Below are 17,084 nucleotides of genomic sequence, written 5' to 3'. Positions count from 1 at the left end.
CCGTGCAAAAAGGGACTTCGTCTCTGCTACGCCACTGATCATCTACAGGAATTGCAAGACATCTTCACGGCGGGCAGTTACATCGGTTGCTGTGCCCTTCTCGGATTGACTAAGGCTGGACACCTTTGCCCTGCTAGTGCAAGGCTTCTTCTCTTCAGAGTTGGTAGCTCCAGTCAGATGGCAGTTACGAGCCGGAGCAACGGCGCTGGCTTTTATGCCACGAGCATGCATCTAGGCGATGTTGCAACGTTGTGCACACGTGGGAAAGGTACAAGATGGCACAGTGCACAGTTTAATCTCTCATACGGCCCACTATTTCTGTCGTGTCTTTGGCGCCCTGCATCGGCTTTGCCGCGAGCCTACACGCCTAGCGGTAGTCGCGCTACCAGCTTATGGAAAGGATCAGTAAGCACCCATGTAGCGCTGACGCTAACAGACAGAAAATTCAGGAATGGTAGTTGCCCATGGCGTGGCTTAGTGTTTGTCTCTACTTATTTTCTGTCCAGCCGGCAGCGTAGCATCGAGCCTGTTGTCCGAAAAGGGTGCAGCAGTGTTCCAAACATCGGTCTTAGTCAGTGGCAGGGCAGAAGCGCTACCACCCCGCACTCGCTGTTTTTTTCTTTTTTTTTCTTTCAGGCACTGATGCAACTGAAGCAGCCTGTGGTCGCAAGTCCTCTCTGGCATCTCTCATCAAGATGCTGAACATCTAGTGTCTCAAAGCTCTCTACCTACAGAGCAGTGTACTATGGTGAAGTAAGTGGTGAGTAAGTTGGGTAGGATGTCTTCACTTTGATATTCCGCCGACAACCCGGGAATTTTCATACACATACACCAAAGAAGGTGGGTCGCTCACGATGGTGAGCGGACGAGTTGGGACTGGGCCGCATTGCTGCTTACCCAGTAGCGGATGCCCACAATACCAAGACATGAACGGTGTGTAGTCGCATCTACCCACTATGGTTCAGTCGGATCTGCTGTCTTGTCATACATATTGAGACTGCTGCGTACCCGGTGCTTATGATCCAAAGCCTGCCTGCTTGCTCAACTCACCGACCGTTCCGGCTCCCTCTCTCATCGTTCCATTCCTCTTCCCTCTTCCCGTTCAACCCCCCGTCTCTTCCATTGGTTGTTTCGTGTCACACAGTCGTCGGCATTGCCCAGCATGGAAGGACTGCCACCCGGGATGGATCCGTCGCAGATTCCCTTTGCGCCGAACCCAAGCGGAGCACCCCCGGACTTTGAGGGCGGGGAGTCACTCACACCCACCGTTCTCGGTACCGGCGTGACCTTCATCATCATTGCCGGGCTTTTCGTCGTGAGCCGGGTCATCACTGGACTGAAGAAGTCACGGAAGCTATTCGCAGACGACTGTAGGTACTTATCTGTGGTCTGCCATGAACGATGCTGATATTCTACTTCCACCTCAGGGCTTTGCGTGATAGGTCTGATCGTCGGGATCGCACAATGGTCTTGCCTATACACCAGCATGAGCAAGGGCTTGGGGAAGCACTCCTGGGATGTCCCCATCACGGCCCTCACCGTCGAGGTGATGCAGGTGAGCTCCTCTCAGAACTGTCTCTTCCAACACCGAATCGTGCTAACATGGGATGCACCATAGATTCGCCTAGCTGACCAGTTGCTCGGCTCCATCACCCACTTCGCAGTGAAGGCCTCCCTCGTCTTCTTCTTTTTGCGTCTCTTCGGCACCCTGACCTGGGTCCGAATGACCTGCTACGGACTCCTGACCTTGACGTTCCTAGCCTATGGCTCGTACGAGGTCATCGTGCTTGCCTTTTGCATCCCCCGGCCAGGCGAGGAATGGGGCAACGTCGTCCTCGCGAGGTGTGCCACTACTGCCCCTGCCACCATCGCCGTCAATGTCTGCGCCGTGGTGGCCGATCTGGCCCTTTTCATCATGCCCTTCCCCATCATCGCCGGGTTGACGTTGAGTCGGCCCAAGAAGAAGGGTTTGCTGGTTGTGTTTTTGATTGGGTTCCTGTAAGTGGGCACTTGGTACCTCGGACTTGGAGGGCAAATATATATTTACTGACCTGGACAACACACAGCGTCGTGGTCACCAGCATCGTCGGTCTGGTCTACAGAGTCAGGGTATCCTACTACACCATCGATCCCATCTGGGACGGCGGCAATGTAGCCATCACAGCGCATGTCTTCCCCGGTGCCTCCCAACAAACAGAAATCACTAACATCAACAAACAGCTACATGGAAGTCTTTGGCACCGTCATCGTGGCCTGCACACCCGCCCTCCCGGGTCTCTGGAGCAACGTCCTCAGCGAATCAGCCTTCTTTTCATCCCTCCGCTCCCGCATTCTGGGGTCTCGCTCCCGCAGGACGGGCGATAGCAATGTCAGTGGCAGCATGCCCACCGCGAGAACGTACCCGCCGCCGACGTTCCAGAACGAGTCAATCTCCAAGGCGTCGTTCAGGACTGGGTCGCAGAGGGAGCTTGTGGGGGACGAGGACGGGATGGATGAGTATCCGTTGAAGACGATCCAGAAGACGATGAGCGTTAATGTGAGCAGGGCTGAGAACAATGATGGCCAGACTGGGGGAGATGGTGATGCAAGGAGGAAGAAGAGTAATGGCGGGTGGGAGGAGTTGGGGGAGGGGAACTGTGAGAGTACTGTTAAGGGGGGGAATGCGAGGTGTTGAGCGGTCTGAGTCCAGGTTGGTTTAAATTTTGGATAGTATAGGGTACCTACTGGAGGGTATCATAGAGGTGGTGATCCGATGCCCGTGTTGAAGATGCCTGTGCAGTTACCTACCCATACAATGCAGAGAGTATGAAAGGCCTCGGTGTATGTAATCTTCGCCGATTCTTAGGGGGTGGCCGGCAAGGCCACGACCTGACCGAATGAGAGATGACATGAGTAAAGAGTGGATGGTATACAACAGTGTCTCATCATTTGACCTCAAGCAGACGCCCTCAACCAAACACAACAGCTTCCAGAGCTACCCAAGAGATAAAGGAGGCACCCATGTAAGTCTGTTTGTCATATCCGGGCTATGAAACTACTTTGAAGTCCACACACCCTTTCCAGTTGAGATATTGAACTCTTCACCTCTTTCCATTCACACACTCCCTCCTCCACAGACCCGCCCAGAACACACCCACCACTTTGCTTAAGAAAGAGTAAAAGAAGAAGGCCCGCTGTAGGAACTAGCAGTCCACTGCGACCCAGGGCTGAAATAATCCAAGTTGACAGCCGAACCAACAACATGAGCGTCGCTCAACACAAAGCGGTAGTCGCTGAGCGCCTTGTTGATGCGGAAGAAGACAGCGGGGTCGCTGCTGGTGAAGAAGCCGGTGTTGGTCGGGATGGTGGAGCCGGTGGTGGTGTGGGTGAAGGTGACGGCCACGTTCTCGGGGAGGATCACCGCGCGGGCGGTGTAGCTGGGAATCAATCTGTCAGTAAAGGTCCGGGTCGGGAGGAGTTTGACTTACGAGCAGGAGGAGGAACCGCAGGTGACGGAAAAGTTGGTGACTTGAGCACTGGTCGCGCCGTGGGCCTGCTTGGCGACTACCTCGGCGGGAGCGGCGGAGGCGAGGCCGAGGAGGCTGAGGGCGGCGGCGGTGATGGTGAACTTCATTTTGGTGGTGGTGAAGAAAGAACTGAGGTGATCAGAACTTTTTGTTGAGATTGAGTAACGATATGAAGGTGAGTTGTGGTGGTGGTGGTGGTGATGGTGAAGAAGATTCAGGCTGAAATGTTGGAGGATACCTTATGGCTTTTATAGACGAGCTTTCGCCACTTCCAACCTCCGTTGACCCTTTTTGATCATGGGAGCATTTCTGTTGAGCAGCTCTGTCGCCGTCGGGCTTGGCGTGGTGATGTCCTGTGATCCTGTGAAGGATTGATAAAAGGGAGGTTTGTTTGGGTAGGAGCTCGACTAATGCTTGTGAGAAGGAGCTAGGTAAGGTATGTGCATGCGGAAATGAGGCTATTCCAGGATCGGTGAACGGTGAGTAGGGGTTTGTCGTGGCGAACCAGGTCTCGCCCACGCACAAAGGTAGGAAAGAAGTCTGCAACCTGCAGGTAGGAGAAACATCGCACTGACCAAACCCAAGCTGGAGGAATGTTTGGTAGGGCGTTGTTGTCCAAACCCCCACTAGACCATGTTGCTCATTAAGTGGGGGGTTTTCATCCGATTGGTACACTTGTACGACTGTGCTGTCACGTATATCAGCGCTGGACTATTTGGGAGCCGACGGTTGACAGAGCCGCAACAGGCCCCCATTCATCAGCTCAGCGAGTCTCAATATTTTGCCTACTACTTTGTCTTCTGTCGCCCTAGATTGCCTTTTGTTTCATTTTTTGCAGCAGTTGATCCTCGACTGTGAAGAAAAACCCTACAAGGTAGGTATCAGACACAATGGGCATAGTTTTCGTGCCGCGCCGTCCCTACTAGTATGAGTGGCGGTCCCCTGCATGTCTTCTAGGGCAAGTACCTTAGTCTGACAGCAAGGTAAAGTGCGGGGTTCACTGTTTCGAGCCATGCATATTGGCATCGTTGTACACCCCCGGCAATAGAAGCTTTCCCCGGTTCTCGGAGCAAGCATGTGGGGGTTGAGTGACCGGGGCCGGGTGCACCGAGTGTCTACAAAGCTTGGTACCATGAGGATGGATAAGGCATTGATGCTAGCATCCCAGAGTTCAGAAGCGTTTGAGCACCACGTTGGCAAGTTTACGTAGCTGTCGACTCAACACGTTTGCTGGTAGATGGGCTTCTGCTGCAGCGGAAGTTCTCCAGAGAAAGAGGACTCTCATAAGAGCGAGAGGAAAGTCGACCAAAGTTTGGCACGCTCTCCGCACCTTACCATGGGAGCATGATGCACCCGTAGCACAGGCAGCAACATCACACCGAATGAACAACCTAGACACCACAGGAGTCAGCCCTAGGGATGAATAGGCATGCTTCCCCGCATTTAACCGGATGACAACTTGGCAGGGATCGGAGACCACAGGTTGATCTTAGTCAAAGTTACTCATAAAGACAATACTCAGTCTTGTGAGGTACCTCCAGTCAACTGTTTTCGTCTTCATGGGACTTTTCTTAGCGCTGCATTTGCATTGCAAGACGATAGCGTAATGCAGCATGCCAAAATAGGACTTACGAAAACGAGTCGGACTTTATTCTCGGACTATGAACCCTTGTCTCTATCCTGGGGAACGATTGTGAGTGAATACGCCAAATTCCAAGAGGAGACTGCGTCTCTGGTTGTTTCGTTCTAGATGAGGCTAGAGTGTGACTCAAGACACCAATTTGGGCCAGTGTTGATGTTCACCATGCAATGAAACCAGAAAATAAGCCTTCAGTGTATGACACATGGTTGAGAATATTTCTGCTCTGAATGAGGTGACCCGAAACCCGCAAGGCTTTCGCCATCAAGAATAGTCCCGGACACTCTAGGGCTGTCATGTTCTTTGTCGTCCTCTTGCGGGAGTAGAGGCGTTGAAACTCAGCAGAGCAAGGTTGATGCTCTCATCTCAACATGCCAATGTGCTAACCATTTGTCGGAGTAGCTCTGAACCACGTCCAGGTGGAAGGTCCACGCGAGTCTCATGCTTGTGGGGATATTTTGCCTCAGAACATGACATCTGGAGAGATGCTTTTGGACATACGTAGCTCTGCTCATATTGTTTAGGACCAGCAAGTATCGATAGCTTATCTATCAGCTTTGGCTCTAAGCTTTAAGTTTTAAAACCCAGGCAGTTAGTTAATGCAAAGTAATAATTGAAGAGAATGGACAAAAGCACATATATCACACAAGAAGGAAACCTGAAGTACGGTAGGTAAAATACCTATTCAGATCATCCATTATGACACACACATCATCGTATGATAAGAGCATTCAATTTTCCCGTCATGGCTAGCGCTATTATGGATTGATAATATGCGGCTTACGGTGCTGCCTCCAGGTTGCATCTGCCACCCCAACTGGCCAGAACCTACCTACTCTGTCCGATCTTATTCTTGTGATTCAGCTCAGGCTGCCCCTCATCAACATGCTCTCTCCCTTCCAATCTCCACCCACAGTTCGGAGAATCATTGTTCACCATGTCGGCTCCAAATCCCGATATTTTCACTCCCAAGCCACCACGCAGAAGAGGGACAGTGCCGGTGCGCCTGCCGTCCTTCAGCCCCAATGACTTCTCGGCATCTCGTGGCCCCGACCCCTCTTCTACCTTTCGCCCGCCCCATGCTGAACCTCCGGCTGCACAGCAACAGTACATCCCGGTCCCACAAAGCGCTCCTATCCCTCCCTTCCCCCCTCCCTTTCCACATTATTTTCTCCCAAACTCCCAGACGCCTGTCTATCAATATGTGGCACCTCAAGGGTACCCAGTTGCGGTTCCTGGCAAGTCATTGAGCGAACCACGTGCGCGTATCGGACGAGGGAGAAGGAGCAGGAACCCCGAGCGCCACAGCATCAGAGAAGAATCACTAGACGTAGAAAGTCGGGCGAGATCAAGGTCGTCGTCATCATCGGATTCAGGCCGGGACAGCCCGCCTAGAAGACACCATTTCCGACATTCGTCCCGATATAGTGCTTCCGATAGCGACGAGGACTTTGGATCATCCACCCTGTATTCCTTCACACCTTCTCGCATCTCCCGCGGCGTGTCAGCAAAGGGCGCCGGGGCCGTTTCAGGAGATGATGAAGATGAAGACGTCGCACCCCAGGAAAAGTCCCACGACCCTATAGGGGCACCTTCCGTGTCCCATGTCTTCGAGTCTCAGTACATCGGTGACGGAGTTCGGGAAGGGCATCATGCCGCGAGGCTATCAGTTGTGGATGACAAGAATATGAAATATCATCCTCTTTTTCGGTGGTTGTGAGAAAGCCCTTGATCTTTATCTGTATACAAATCTTGATTTTACCAGTTGGACCTCGATTTGGCTGACCCTGAGAAAAGTCACATAAAGCCTCGTGGATCACGGCCCATGTTGGACTTTGAGCATTTTTCGGCAAGTTCATCTGCCCTTGAAAGTACCAGAGACTCTACTGACATTGTTGTAAACAGAGAGAAATCTTTCGAATCGAGAGCCTCTCGACTGGAGAGAAGATGGCAGCGGCAAAGATGTTCTCAAAGCTAGGGAATGACAACTTTCGGTCGATGCAGTTCTCGGACGGCCGAGATGTACACCGAATGAAGCCATCTTATCTCCGTGGAGAGATCCCAGCAGACAGCCAGTACAAGGGCACACAAGCTCGAACTTTGCACTGGATCGCACTTCCGTATTTCAGCGCTGAACCGTACTCAGGCCTCGAAGCCGGTGCCGGAAGTGCCTCCGCCGTCCCAGCCCCCACCCTGCTACAAAGTCAGTTCTCCCACGTCGCCAAAAGTCGAGATCTAAGACAGGCCGTTTGTGGGATTGGAAATAATCTACAGCAGGAGGTTTGCCTTCACGTCCCACAACTTTGGTGTCTGATATTTGACAATGGTAGGTTTCAGACTGTTACCTCAGTTACATCTGCATACACAGATTTGAAGCTGACGGATCGGATTGCTATCAGCGCTCATCGTCACATACATCAACCTGCCGGATAAATATTTCCCTGGTGACTATGTCATCAAGACAACCGGGTCATTGGACGTCCTCGCGGGGGTTTCACGAACCAAGAAGATTCTGGTCTGTTTTGGAACTTGTGTCATGTGGTCAATACCGCTACATGAATGCCAGACATGGTTTGTGAGTGCTTGTAGTGTCATAAGGGTCTGTCTGAAACATGGCCCAGCTGGCTGACATGATTGGGAATGCCACAGGCTTTGACATCTCGTTTCAGCGAGTTCTGGCCTCAGAAGTTCGAGCTCCTTCACAACAAACGAAAGATCACGGCAAAAGACTGGCCGGCAATTTGGGACCGCGCTCGGCATATCAAAAATCATGTTAAGCTGGAACTCTACTTGGGGTACGTGTTAGGGACCTTGATCTACCGTTCTATATTCAGGTCTCGAGTGACTGACTTGCCAAGTGCACGACTTATGGCGCCACAGCGCGGAAGACTACTCCCTGACATTGCGAGTAAAGGGAAAGGGAATATGCAGAGCTCAACAAGTTCCGCGCATGAAGACACTTCAACGAAACCCGGTACTGCAGGAGATGGCGGCTCATCCTCTGCAACTGTCGAGACCACCGACGGAAGATTCACCAACGCCAACGGGTTTGCTATCTTTACTTGTATGGCTGGCGTATCGACCCCAAACTCCGATGACAGCGTTGAAGATGCATTACTCGAGCAGCTTGTGGAAATCCGTGATTGGCTGCTCTACATGCCGAGCTTCGGTGACGCGAAAGCCTACAAGTCGTGTACTAAAGATACGCGTGCTTCTGTGCGTCGCTACCTGGAGAAACGGGCGGCGGAGCTTAGTTCTGTCGAGTCGCAAGGTCGAAAAGACCAGCGTGCCCAGCGGGACTTTGAGGACAAGATCGACATCTTCAATGCTGCCGAAATAATCTTTGCCTTCTTCCTCCCCCTAGACTTTGATGGGCCGACCGTGAGGAGATATTGGGGGGCTGTCAGGACCATCATCGGAGTAAGACCTGACAAAATGTCTTTGATCCAAGAACGATAGACCTGTTACTAACATTTTTTGTGACACTAGGAGAAACGCGAGGGTCAGCATCGGTACCAAGCTTCCATGTATACCATCCGACATCAGCTGAGAATGCAAGCCTTGGACTTGAGTCAGCTCAGCGAGATTCTCTCTGCCGCCCATGGCGCCGATCGTGCTCAGATCACCGTGCCGACCCAGATTATCGACGCCTGGATCCATCTACTTCTGGGCCTGGCCAGCTTCCCAAGAGACAGTGACCGTTCCGAGCGGCTGATTGGCGATGCGAGGCGAGCTGCAGCAGAGGGCGCCAACATAATCATCACCTCACTCTCCCCCAAGTCTCTCGTTGAGAATTCCGTCATCTTGCCCCTGGAGATATTCTCCTTGATTAGCTTGAAGCTCATACAAAGCGCACCCAATGTACCTGATTCACCCTCGAACAAGGAACAAGCGAACACATACAGCGACGTTGCTCAGATCTACCGCAACCGTCTCGACAAAATTGTAAGTGAGCATAGAGGTTAGGGTGGAAAGTGTGCCCCGTTGGGTATCATCCAGAGACGCTAACTGCCCCCCAGGGAACGGACATATCGAAGAGACCAAGTGACAGGGCCAATGAAGAGAACCTCAAACTCGTCGGTGAGGAAATCCAAGCCATATTGCAGACACTCCTCCAGCAATACGTCATCTTTTCTCTGCTCTTGGAGAATGCGAATCATGAGATCGACAATACTACCACTTTTAAAGAAAAACCAATTGTCCAGGCTGCCGGTCACTCCAGGTCTATGCCGGTGTTCATCCAGTCGTGGAGCCGCGACCGTGAGCCTGGTTATCGAGGTCATCAACACCGAGAGACAGAGGTTCGGGCTTGGGAGTATGGTCGGGAGCATTCAAAGTTCGACATGTACGACAACCCTTTCGCATTTGACCTGGCCAGCGAGGATAGCCTGTTCAAAGTCAAACCGACCGACCCCGGCGGATATCGAAAGCTTCTTCTTCTCGAATGCCACTCCAAGACTGACCTTTTGAAGCAAGAGTTCCATCAGCTGGGAGCCAGGTGCGCGAACCTGAGGGCGATGGCAAGTTTGTTCCACTCTCCTGAACAATTACACTCAACTAACAACAACATCAGAGCCAATACAGCGCAGACACGACAAAATTCCGACAAGACAAAGCCATCTACGCCTTCACTATTGTCACCGTCATATTTCTCCCCCTAAGCGCCATATCCAGCATCTTTGGCATGAACACGGCCGATATCAGGGACATGGAGGATAGCCAGTGGATCTATTGGGCCACGGCCATCCCGGTGACGCTCGCTGTGATATTGTTCGGTCTTTACTGGATGGGTGAGCTGGGAAATACCTTCAAGTGGGTGTTTTGGAGTTTGGGATCTTGGATATTCCGTGAAGTGGCGGGAGACCGCGAAAAGGGACGGGAGATAGTGGACAGGTGGTTTGGACAGACGGACCCGGTTCCGCTGGGTCTGCCGAGTCATATGCAGCCGGCGTATCCTATCGGTCCGGAACGCAGGCCGACGTATAATCCAGAGAGACCCGCGAGATCAGTTTCTAGTGACGAATCTGTTGATATACGTTATCGCAGGTTTGTGTAGGGCATAGATAGCTAAGCGTCAGAACAGTATCGCCTCATGAAAGATTACCGAGTTCATTACCACAGCACCACGGGTTCCTTTAACACAGCCAGTGAGTGGTAATACTTAGACGACGGCTCAATCGTCAATATGGACTGAAAAGGCCTTCCAAGACAGACTATCAACACATCCAATTGTCCATCCCAACTCTCCGTTTCTGATCCTGTCTCAATACATCGACAGCGAGTTCACATATAACAAGCCTGCATACAACAATATTCACTTAGTCCCGAGGAAGAAACTAGGATAAAAAGGAAAATTCGGAGCAAAAAGAAAAGACGTCCCAGTATTATATTTGTCTTCCCAAGTAGGAGGCTCCAACTCAGGTGTTGAGAGAGATAGATGTCTGCCTGTGTCGAGAGAGAGAGAGCGAGCCCGTAATCACATGCCAACAAATGAAAGCTGACAAAAAGAACCCATCCCTCCCTCTCCACTCACATCATCAAGGGAATTTCCACTTTGTGGAGAGGAGGAGGTGAGAAGCTTTCCGGGGGGCGCAACAGTCACAGTTAGAGATGGAAAGTGGGGAGGAGAGTGGGTTAAAAAGTGTTAAAAACAATGGACAATATGGGAATTGAACCCATGACCTTTCACATTGGCAATTGAATGCGAAGCGAAAATCATACCCCTAGACCAATTGCCCCTTAGAAGTTGTTAGAAGAATTGTCGAAAGCTAGCTTCTTGATTGGCAAGACGAAATGCGAGTGGTGTTACCGTGCCGAGGAAGTGGGGAAGCGATGAGGACCATGTCACTGCGGGAGAGACAGCGAGGTTGTGCAACTTATCAGTCCGTAAGACATTGCTAATAATTTTACGTTTTACACAGATATCTTCAGCACCATCCCCAAGACCTATTGCGTATCGGTGACTCCCGCCGGATTGTTTGACCGCCCACATGCCGCCCCTCCCGCCACACAAGGTCAGTTTAAGATTTCAGGGGCCATCTCTCAACCCTAACCCAATTTGATCCCCTTTGTCCCGTGACATTCCGCCATACACGCCATCTTGACCTCGCAATCATCGCTACATCCGTAATTGCACGCAGGGAAGGCAGCTTCTATTTTCCACCGGGCAATCGAAAATGGCGTGAGCTAGAAGAGATCAGCGTCTTCTTTACTTTTATCGGCAAGACCCTGGATCTTCCACCGCATTCGTCTCTTTTAGGTTTTTCCACATTCTAAGACTAACAGGGGACCTCTCGCTAGTGAATGGGGGTGAATCTAAAGCCCACGTGCAGGTGGGACTGTGTGATTTCTTTTCCTCGCTGGGTACGGAGTTTGGTCCGATCCACTTGGGGACCTGGTCGAGATCCATCAGCGAGATAAGATGGAACAGCCGTGTGTGGTGCCATGTGTGTGCCATGTGGGAAGTGGCTACCTGCTTTTGGGGATGAGATCGTGGCATGTGGGGAGTGAAATGGCGACGGGAAAAAGCTTGACTTGATGTTGATCGATGGATTGCGGATGGGGATTCTTGAAGACGAAGGCGGGATGAGTGGGTGGATTGAAGAAATCGAATCACAGCACGATGAAGAGCAAACATAAACAGTTCATTGAGCGAACTACCACAGGTTGAATGATGAATCGAAATGGAATTGACGGCCGTTATTCTGATCAAATGGAACGCTAACGAGGACGGTCGTTACATGACATTACTATATACTAAACACAAAATTGATGATATGTATTACTTTCATTAGGTTATCCTCCTCTGTCATCCCTCCGCAGCATCCTAAGCAGCAGGGCCGTAGAAGTTGAAACGACGTCTAGAGTCGTACTTGTCCTTCAACTGCAAAAGCTTGGCGCTTCTCCAGCTCTCGTGGCCGTACATCTCCTCCTTGGTCTCATCACCATAGGCATAGTTGAGGTAAATGTGCTTCTGGCTGCGGCCGCTGCCAGCGTGCAGGATGTTGCGAAGCTGGTTGCCAAAGGCCTGGGCCTGGGCATCAAGAGCGGCATTGCCAGGAGTGTACTGCACAAGAGGAGCAGTGAGGAGGTTGTCCTCGCGGAAAGCATAGGCGGTGGAGGCGGTATCGACAGCCTTGACACCCTGCATGGAGTAACCCTCGAACATGAAGAGGGAGTTGGCGAAGGGGGACGAGGAGTTGGTGCCCTCCTTGAAGGCCTCGTAGACCTCGGCCATGGCGGAGGGGTTGTACTCGGGGAGGTACAGAGGGAAGCGGGGGTTGGCAGCACCGGTCTTCTGGCACGGGGGTCCATCGAGGGAGATGCCGACCCAGCTGGAGACATCCTTGTAGGTACCAGTGTTGTTGGTGACAGAGATGGGGCCGAGAGCAATGAAGGGGGCGGTGTAGGCAGTGTCGACAGCAGTGACACCCTCCTGGATGATGTAAAACTCAACAACGGGGCCGGTGGGGTCAATGGGGGGAATGTTCATCCAGTACGACCAGTTGATGATGTCAACAGGCTGGGTGCCGTTCTGGAGGAGGTAGTCGTTGGCGGCCTGGTAGAGAGCCTCGACCTTGTCACCAGTGTACATCAAGGTGGTGATGGCCCAGTTGGTGTGGACAATGGGGAAGATCTTGATGGTGACAGAAGTGACGATACCAAAGTTGTGGCCAGCGCCCTTGAGGGCCCACCACAGGTCAGAGTTGGAGTTGATGGTGCGGAGCTGGCCATCGGCAGTGACGATCTTGGCCGAGACAAACTGATCAGCAATGAGGCCGTGGTGGCCTTGCAGCCATCCGTGGCCGCCGCCGAGAGCGGGACCCATGTAGCTGACGCACTCGCAGGTACCGGTCACGGCCTGCTTGCCAGCAGCCCAAAGGTGGTCGATGAGGACCTTGGAGTTGGTGCCACCGAGGACAGTAGCAGTCTGCCCATTGCCCGAGATGCTGACACCTGACAACTTCTTCAGGTCGATGGAAATACCCCAGTTCATCTGGCCCAAGGTGGTAATGGCACCATGGCGGCCGTTGTAGGCCAAGAAGGGAACATTGCAGTTGTTGGCAATGCGCACCTGGCGATCAAGTTAGCATTTGTGGGAGAATATTGCTTGCGGCGAGGAAGACCTACAAGCTTCATCACATCCTGCTCAGTCTCGGGGGCGACGCTAATGTCAACGTAGGGAACACCCCCGCCCACGTTGGACCATCTCTCGGTGGCGGCGTCAAACTCGGTGGTGTTGGGATAACGAATCTCGGTTCCGGGGGACAGTTGACGGGCAAGACGCCAAAAGTCAGCAATGTTGCATCCCGGAGCGCGGGACAAGGTGTCCACGGCGTACTCGATGGGAGTAGGCGCGAAGTCTGGGTCCTCCTGCTCCGGGAGCTGGGCAGAAGCCACGGACCACGAGGCCGCGGCGACAAGAGTGCTTTTGAGCCAGCGCATTGTGATTTGATGCGACGGATGGGGTGGCCGAGGACTGGACGGGGCTGGAGAGAGAGGAACCGAGAGTGTTGCCCTGCAAAAAGCAACGCCGAAAAAGCCTCCACGAGAACGTGCGGTGCCGCGGTGTTATATGTGTGAGCGGGCGGTCCAAGCCGTCGGGTCCAATCGCTGTTTGTTTATTGGACCCAAGCCCCCGGAACCAAATAGCCTGTTGCATTGATGCGCGCCACTCCTTCTCGGCCGCGAGGCCTTACCCCTTCCATCTCTGCCGGCAGAAGGACTATTGTCAAAGTCGCATCATCTTGGCGACAGGCACCCCATTCCCAGTTGCCCACCAAGCCATTGCCGAATGTTTGGCAAAAACCCCGAGTGTTTCTGTTAGCTGGCGTTAGTTCTGCTGGGACGGGAATAGGCGGCCGGACGGCGGTGCTGTTAGAGGGAGACTGGTCTTTGATTTCATTTGAAGAGCGGTGGAGTCTGGAGTCTGGTCCAAATTACTAAACACCAACCCCATCCACTAGCCGAGCCGGGGATTGTTCCGAGGGTCGGTCTAGTGTCCCATTCTAGTCCATACCGTCCGCATAGAAGCTCCACCTCCTCCTCCACCTCCTCGTACAACAGAACGCCGACCACGGTGTTTCTCGTGGATAATCTGGTAATGAGTGCGGGGGCAATCAATAACGGTTGGATTCCATCGACCGATGCTGACTTTGAAATCCCTCAACGGCTATCGCACGGATAGTGAGAGCCGGTCAAGTCGAGATATTCCCAAGTGCTTCGCTGAAGTTGTTAGGTGGAGAGGCACGGGTAAGGGCAAGGGTGTGTACATACTGTAAATGCCGCCTGAACTCTCGGAGCAACCTGACACTTCAGCTTCACTAGTGATGGAACCCAACACTTCGTAAGTCGCCCCTGAAAATGCAACAGTGGACATCGGCGTGGGGGCTTGGGTCTTCCAAGACTGCTAACCCATGCAGCTAAACAATTCCAGCTTTGCCGGCGACAAGTTCTGACCGACCCAACTGCCGCCATTGGTCCCAAGAGTTGCGAGGTTGCATCCCAGAGGGGTGCTTATCGGCCAGACTGACCCGTGGGTGTTCCAGGAAAGTTCCGTCTGCCAATGTGCATGAAAAACATATATTTCACCAAGTAAAAAAGCAAACAAGAGGCATGCACGTCACCCCTTAGACCCCCTACGCCTTTTATCGTGGCATGAAGCCTCGTCTCCGATGGGTTCCTCAGCTGCCGAAAGGGTGACCTTGTTGATCCATTCCATGTGCAGATAGCTAGTCAATGTTTCCCCCGATGTACAAATCCGTGATGGGTCCCATGTCTTCCTGAACTGTGATCTTCTTGTCTTTTCGCCTTTTTCGTTTTTTACCTTCGGGTCTCAACATCCGGGCTTTTGCGATTCCCCAGATTCCACAGATAGCCGAATCGCCGGTCCCTGATATCGAGACCCAATGGCAGACGCAGGCCCACCATCTCCCGAGGCCATCGCGGCGGCGGTGGCCGCTGCGCGGACATTCAACATCACTCTCTGGACGCTGTATGCGATAGGCGTATGCACTACGGCTCTGCGTACGTACTCTCGCTTTGACCAGGTTGGCTTCTCCAACTTTGAAACAGACGACTACCTTGTGTGGGTGGCAGTTGTAGGTCACCTCCCAACATGAACCCAACATCAGCTACGTCTTGATACTGATCATCGCTGCCCAACACCAGCTTCTCTACACCCTCCAAGCATGTCTGGGCTACCAAATCGGCAACCTTGCCCAAGGCCTGGCAAACAACGGCATGACGGATGAGCAGCGGATGTCGCTGCTTCCCAGTGACCCAGAATGGGACAGGAGAGTCATCGGTTCCAAGGTCCAGGTGATGGGATGGACCTCCTACTCGACCCTGATGCTGGTCCTCAAGCTGGCCATGTTGTTCTTCTACCTGCGGTTGACGGTATGCCTCCCTTCTTCACCCAGGTTGCTCGCCTGGGTACGAACGACGATTGCTGACTCTGTCTAGAACGGCCTCGGTCGTCGTTACCGCATGCGCGTGCACGCTGGGTTCGTGCTCATCATCGCCGGCTGGCTCGCCTCCGTCCTGGCCGTCTTCGTCGGCTGCATGCCCTTCCACAAATACTGGCAGATCAACCCCAACCCAGGCAACAGTTGCCAGCCCGCCATCGCCGGTCCCATCGTCTGGGCTTCCTTCGCCGCGAACGTCACATCCGACATCTACCTTATTATCATTCCCCTTCCTCTTCTCTGGGGTTCCCGCCTCCGTCTGGTCGAGAAGATCGGTTCCACCCTCGTTCTGAGCGCCGGCATCTTTGTCCTCGTTTGCGCCACTTTGAAGACCATCTTTGTCATCACTGTGAGTCCCCCAATGTGTCATGTGTAGTCCCCACCACTAACCCACCCCCAGGACGACGTCAACGGCGCCGAGCTCGCCGGCGCATGGGGCACCCGCGAAGCCTTCGTCGCCGTCGTAACCACCAACCTCCCCATGGTCTTCCCCCTCTTCAAATCCTGGCTCAGACCCCTCTTCGGCTCCACCTCGCAGCGCACCACCGACAACAAGTACAAGACCCCGGAGGGCTTCCGCTCCATCGGCGGCGGCGGCGGCGGCTCCAACTCGCACTCCCAGTTCAGGAGGGGCAACGGGAACACCTCGAATATTTTGACCAATGTCACCTTTACCGAGAGCGAGGAGAGGATCGTGAATGAGATCAAGATGCAGAACATGAAGACTGATGTTTCGGGGGGCGCGAGGAGTATGCATACCAAGGAGGCGGACCACAAGGGGATTGTGGTGTTGACCGAGTTTGATGTGAGTGAGGATGCGAGGAGTGTGCAGAATAGTGAGGCGCCGGCGCCGGCGAAGCCGAAGGAGACTTGGTGATGAAGGGGTGCATCATGGTACCCTGATCTACCTTGTACTTGATGGGCTTGAGGGGGAAACATGGTTTGAGGAGGGGAGGGGGGATGATGGTTTTCTTTTGTCGGTTTTCTTTGTCTTTTCTCCTTCATGCCCTTTTCTCTTCACTTCGTTAAACATATTTTCCCTTGAACACACTTTGGAGACGGAGGAGGACGGGATACGTATACGGCGGGTGGTGGTTTGGATGGCTTGCGGTGTTTTCTCAATTTGGATGGATATATCCCCTTGATGCTGTTGCGGTGTTGTGGAAAGATTATCACGACCATCATGTCTCTCTTTTTTTTGAGGATGTGAACTTTTTATCTTGTTTCGATATCCTCCAATTACCTATATGTAGTTGTCCGTCAAATGTTATGTCTTTGTAGTCTACATGTAGTTGCCATTTGTGGTAGCTCGTATCTTCAGGGGTCAGGCGGGTGGCTGCATGGAACTTGTTTAAAAACCATGCTGGGAGAAACGGATTTCGGCATTGACGATGGTGGTGTTTTCTTGGTTGGGCTGCCATGCCAAGCTGCTGCGGACCTGCTGCGATGCTTGGGTCACCTGCTGATTGGCAA

The 17,084-nt window shown here is 52.8% G+C and overlaps 5 protein-coding genes and 1 non-coding gene across 6 annotated transcripts; 3 read left to right on the top strand and 3 right to left on the bottom strand.

The window, feature by feature from the left end:
• Positions 1–581: 581 nt before the first annotated feature.
• On the top strand, positions 582–2,674 carry QC762_503650 (uncharacterized protein; the record flags this gene model as incomplete). Its single annotated transcript, XM_062890784.1, has 5 exons — positions 582–1,370; positions 1,428–1,546; positions 1,619–1,998; positions 2,067–2,165; positions 2,221–2,674. The coding sequence occupies exons 1-5, from the start codon at positions 1,163–1,165 to the stop codon at positions 2,672–2,674; spliced, it is 1,260 nt and encodes a 419-aa protein (XP_062741902.1). The 5' UTR covers positions 582–1,162.
• A 332-nt stretch (positions 2,675–3,006) lies between these two features.
• QC762_503647 (uncharacterized protein) lies at positions 3,007–4,513 on the bottom strand. Its single transcript, XM_062890783.1, has 3 exons — positions 4,473–4,513; positions 3,468–4,425; positions 3,007–3,416 (listed from the first exon to the last, which is right to left on the bottom strand). The coding sequence occupies exons 2-3, from the start codon at positions 3,611–3,613 to the stop codon at positions 3,146–3,148; spliced, it is 417 nt and encodes a 138-aa protein (XP_062741901.1). The 5' UTR covers positions 3,614–4,425; positions 4,473–4,513; the 3' UTR covers positions 3,007–3,145.
• A 1,399-nt stretch (positions 4,514–5,912) lies between these two features.
• On the top strand, positions 5,913–10,201 carry QC762_503640 (uncharacterized protein; the record flags this gene model as incomplete). The annotated part of the gene is made up of 6 exons (XM_062890782.1): positions 5,913–7,471; positions 7,545–7,720; positions 7,795–8,565; positions 8,635–9,090; positions 9,165–9,643; positions 9,730–10,201. Exons 1-6 carry the CDS (start codon positions 7,093–7,095, stop codon positions 10,199–10,201), a joined length of 2,733 nt encoding a protein of 910 aa, XP_062741900.1. The 5' UTR covers positions 5,913–7,092.
• A 598-nt stretch (positions 10,202–10,799) lies between these two features.
• QC762_0078260 lies at positions 10,800–10,883 on the bottom strand. The gene has a single exon. It is a non-coding gene; the product is annotated as a tRNA-Ala (tRNA).
• An 892-nt stretch (positions 10,884–11,775) lies between these two features.
• QC762_503630 (uncharacterized protein) lies at positions 11,776–15,979 on the bottom strand. Its single transcript, XM_062890781.1, has 2 exons — positions 13,276–15,979; positions 11,776–13,219 (listed from the first exon to the last, which is right to left on the bottom strand). Exons 1-2 carry the CDS (start codon positions 13,588–13,590, stop codon positions 11,972–11,974), a joined length of 1,563 nt encoding a protein of 520 aa, XP_062741899.1. The 5' UTR covers positions 13,591–15,979; the 3' UTR covers positions 11,776–11,971.
• On the top strand, positions 14,246–16,752 carry QC762_0078240 (uncharacterized protein). Its single transcript, XM_062883871.1, is given in 6 exon segments — positions 14,246–14,491; positions 14,568–14,680; positions 14,694–15,245; positions 15,316–15,543; positions 15,610–15,960; positions 16,012–16,752. 4 exon segments carry the CDS (start codon positions 15,054–15,056, stop codon positions 16,486–16,488), a joined length of 1,248 nt encoding a protein of 415 aa, XP_062741898.1. The 5' UTR covers positions 14,246–14,491; positions 14,568–14,680; positions 14,694–15,053; the 3' UTR covers positions 16,489–16,752.
• Positions 16,753–17,084: the final 332 nt, after the last annotated feature.

This window comes from Podospora pseudocomata, chromosome 5, assembly GCF_035222375.1.
Source record: "Podospora pseudocomata strain CBS 415.72m chromosome 5, whole genome shotgun sequence".
Lineage (NCBI taxonomy): Eukaryota > Fungi > Ascomycota > Sordariomycetes > Sordariales > Podosporaceae > Podospora > Podospora pseudocomata.
This window is presented reverse-complemented; position numbering and strand designations above follow the sequence as displayed.

Coding starts and splice junctions, on each gene's coding strand:
- QC762_503647 (XM_062890783.1), bottom strand. CDS start 3,613: ATGAAGTTCACCATCACCGCCGCCGCCCTCAGCCTCCTCGGCCTCGCC. Junction 3,417..3,467: donor TGCGGTTCCTCCTCCTGCTC/GTAAGTCAAACT, acceptor ATTGATTCCCAG/CTACACCGCCCGCGCGGTGA.
- QC762_503630 (XM_062890781.1), bottom strand. CDS start 13,590: ATGCGCTGGCTCAAAAGCACTCTTGTCGCCGCGGCCTCGTGGTCCGTG. Junction 13,220..13,275: donor AGCAGGATGTGATGAAGCTT/GTAGGTCTTCCT, acceptor CTTGATCGCCAG/GTGCGCATTGCCAACAACTG.
- QC762_0078240 (XM_062883871.1), top strand. CDS start 15,054: ATGGCAGACGCAGGCCCACCATCTCCCGAGGCCATCGCGGCGGCGGTG. Junction 15,246..15,315: donor ACCTTGTGTGGGTGGCAGTT/GTAGGTCACCTC, acceptor GCCCAACACCAG/CTTCTCTACACCCTCCAAGC. Junction 15,544..15,609: donor TCTTCTACCTGCGGTTGACG/GTATGCCTCCCT, acceptor GACTCTGTCTAG/AACGGCCTCGGTCGTCGTTA.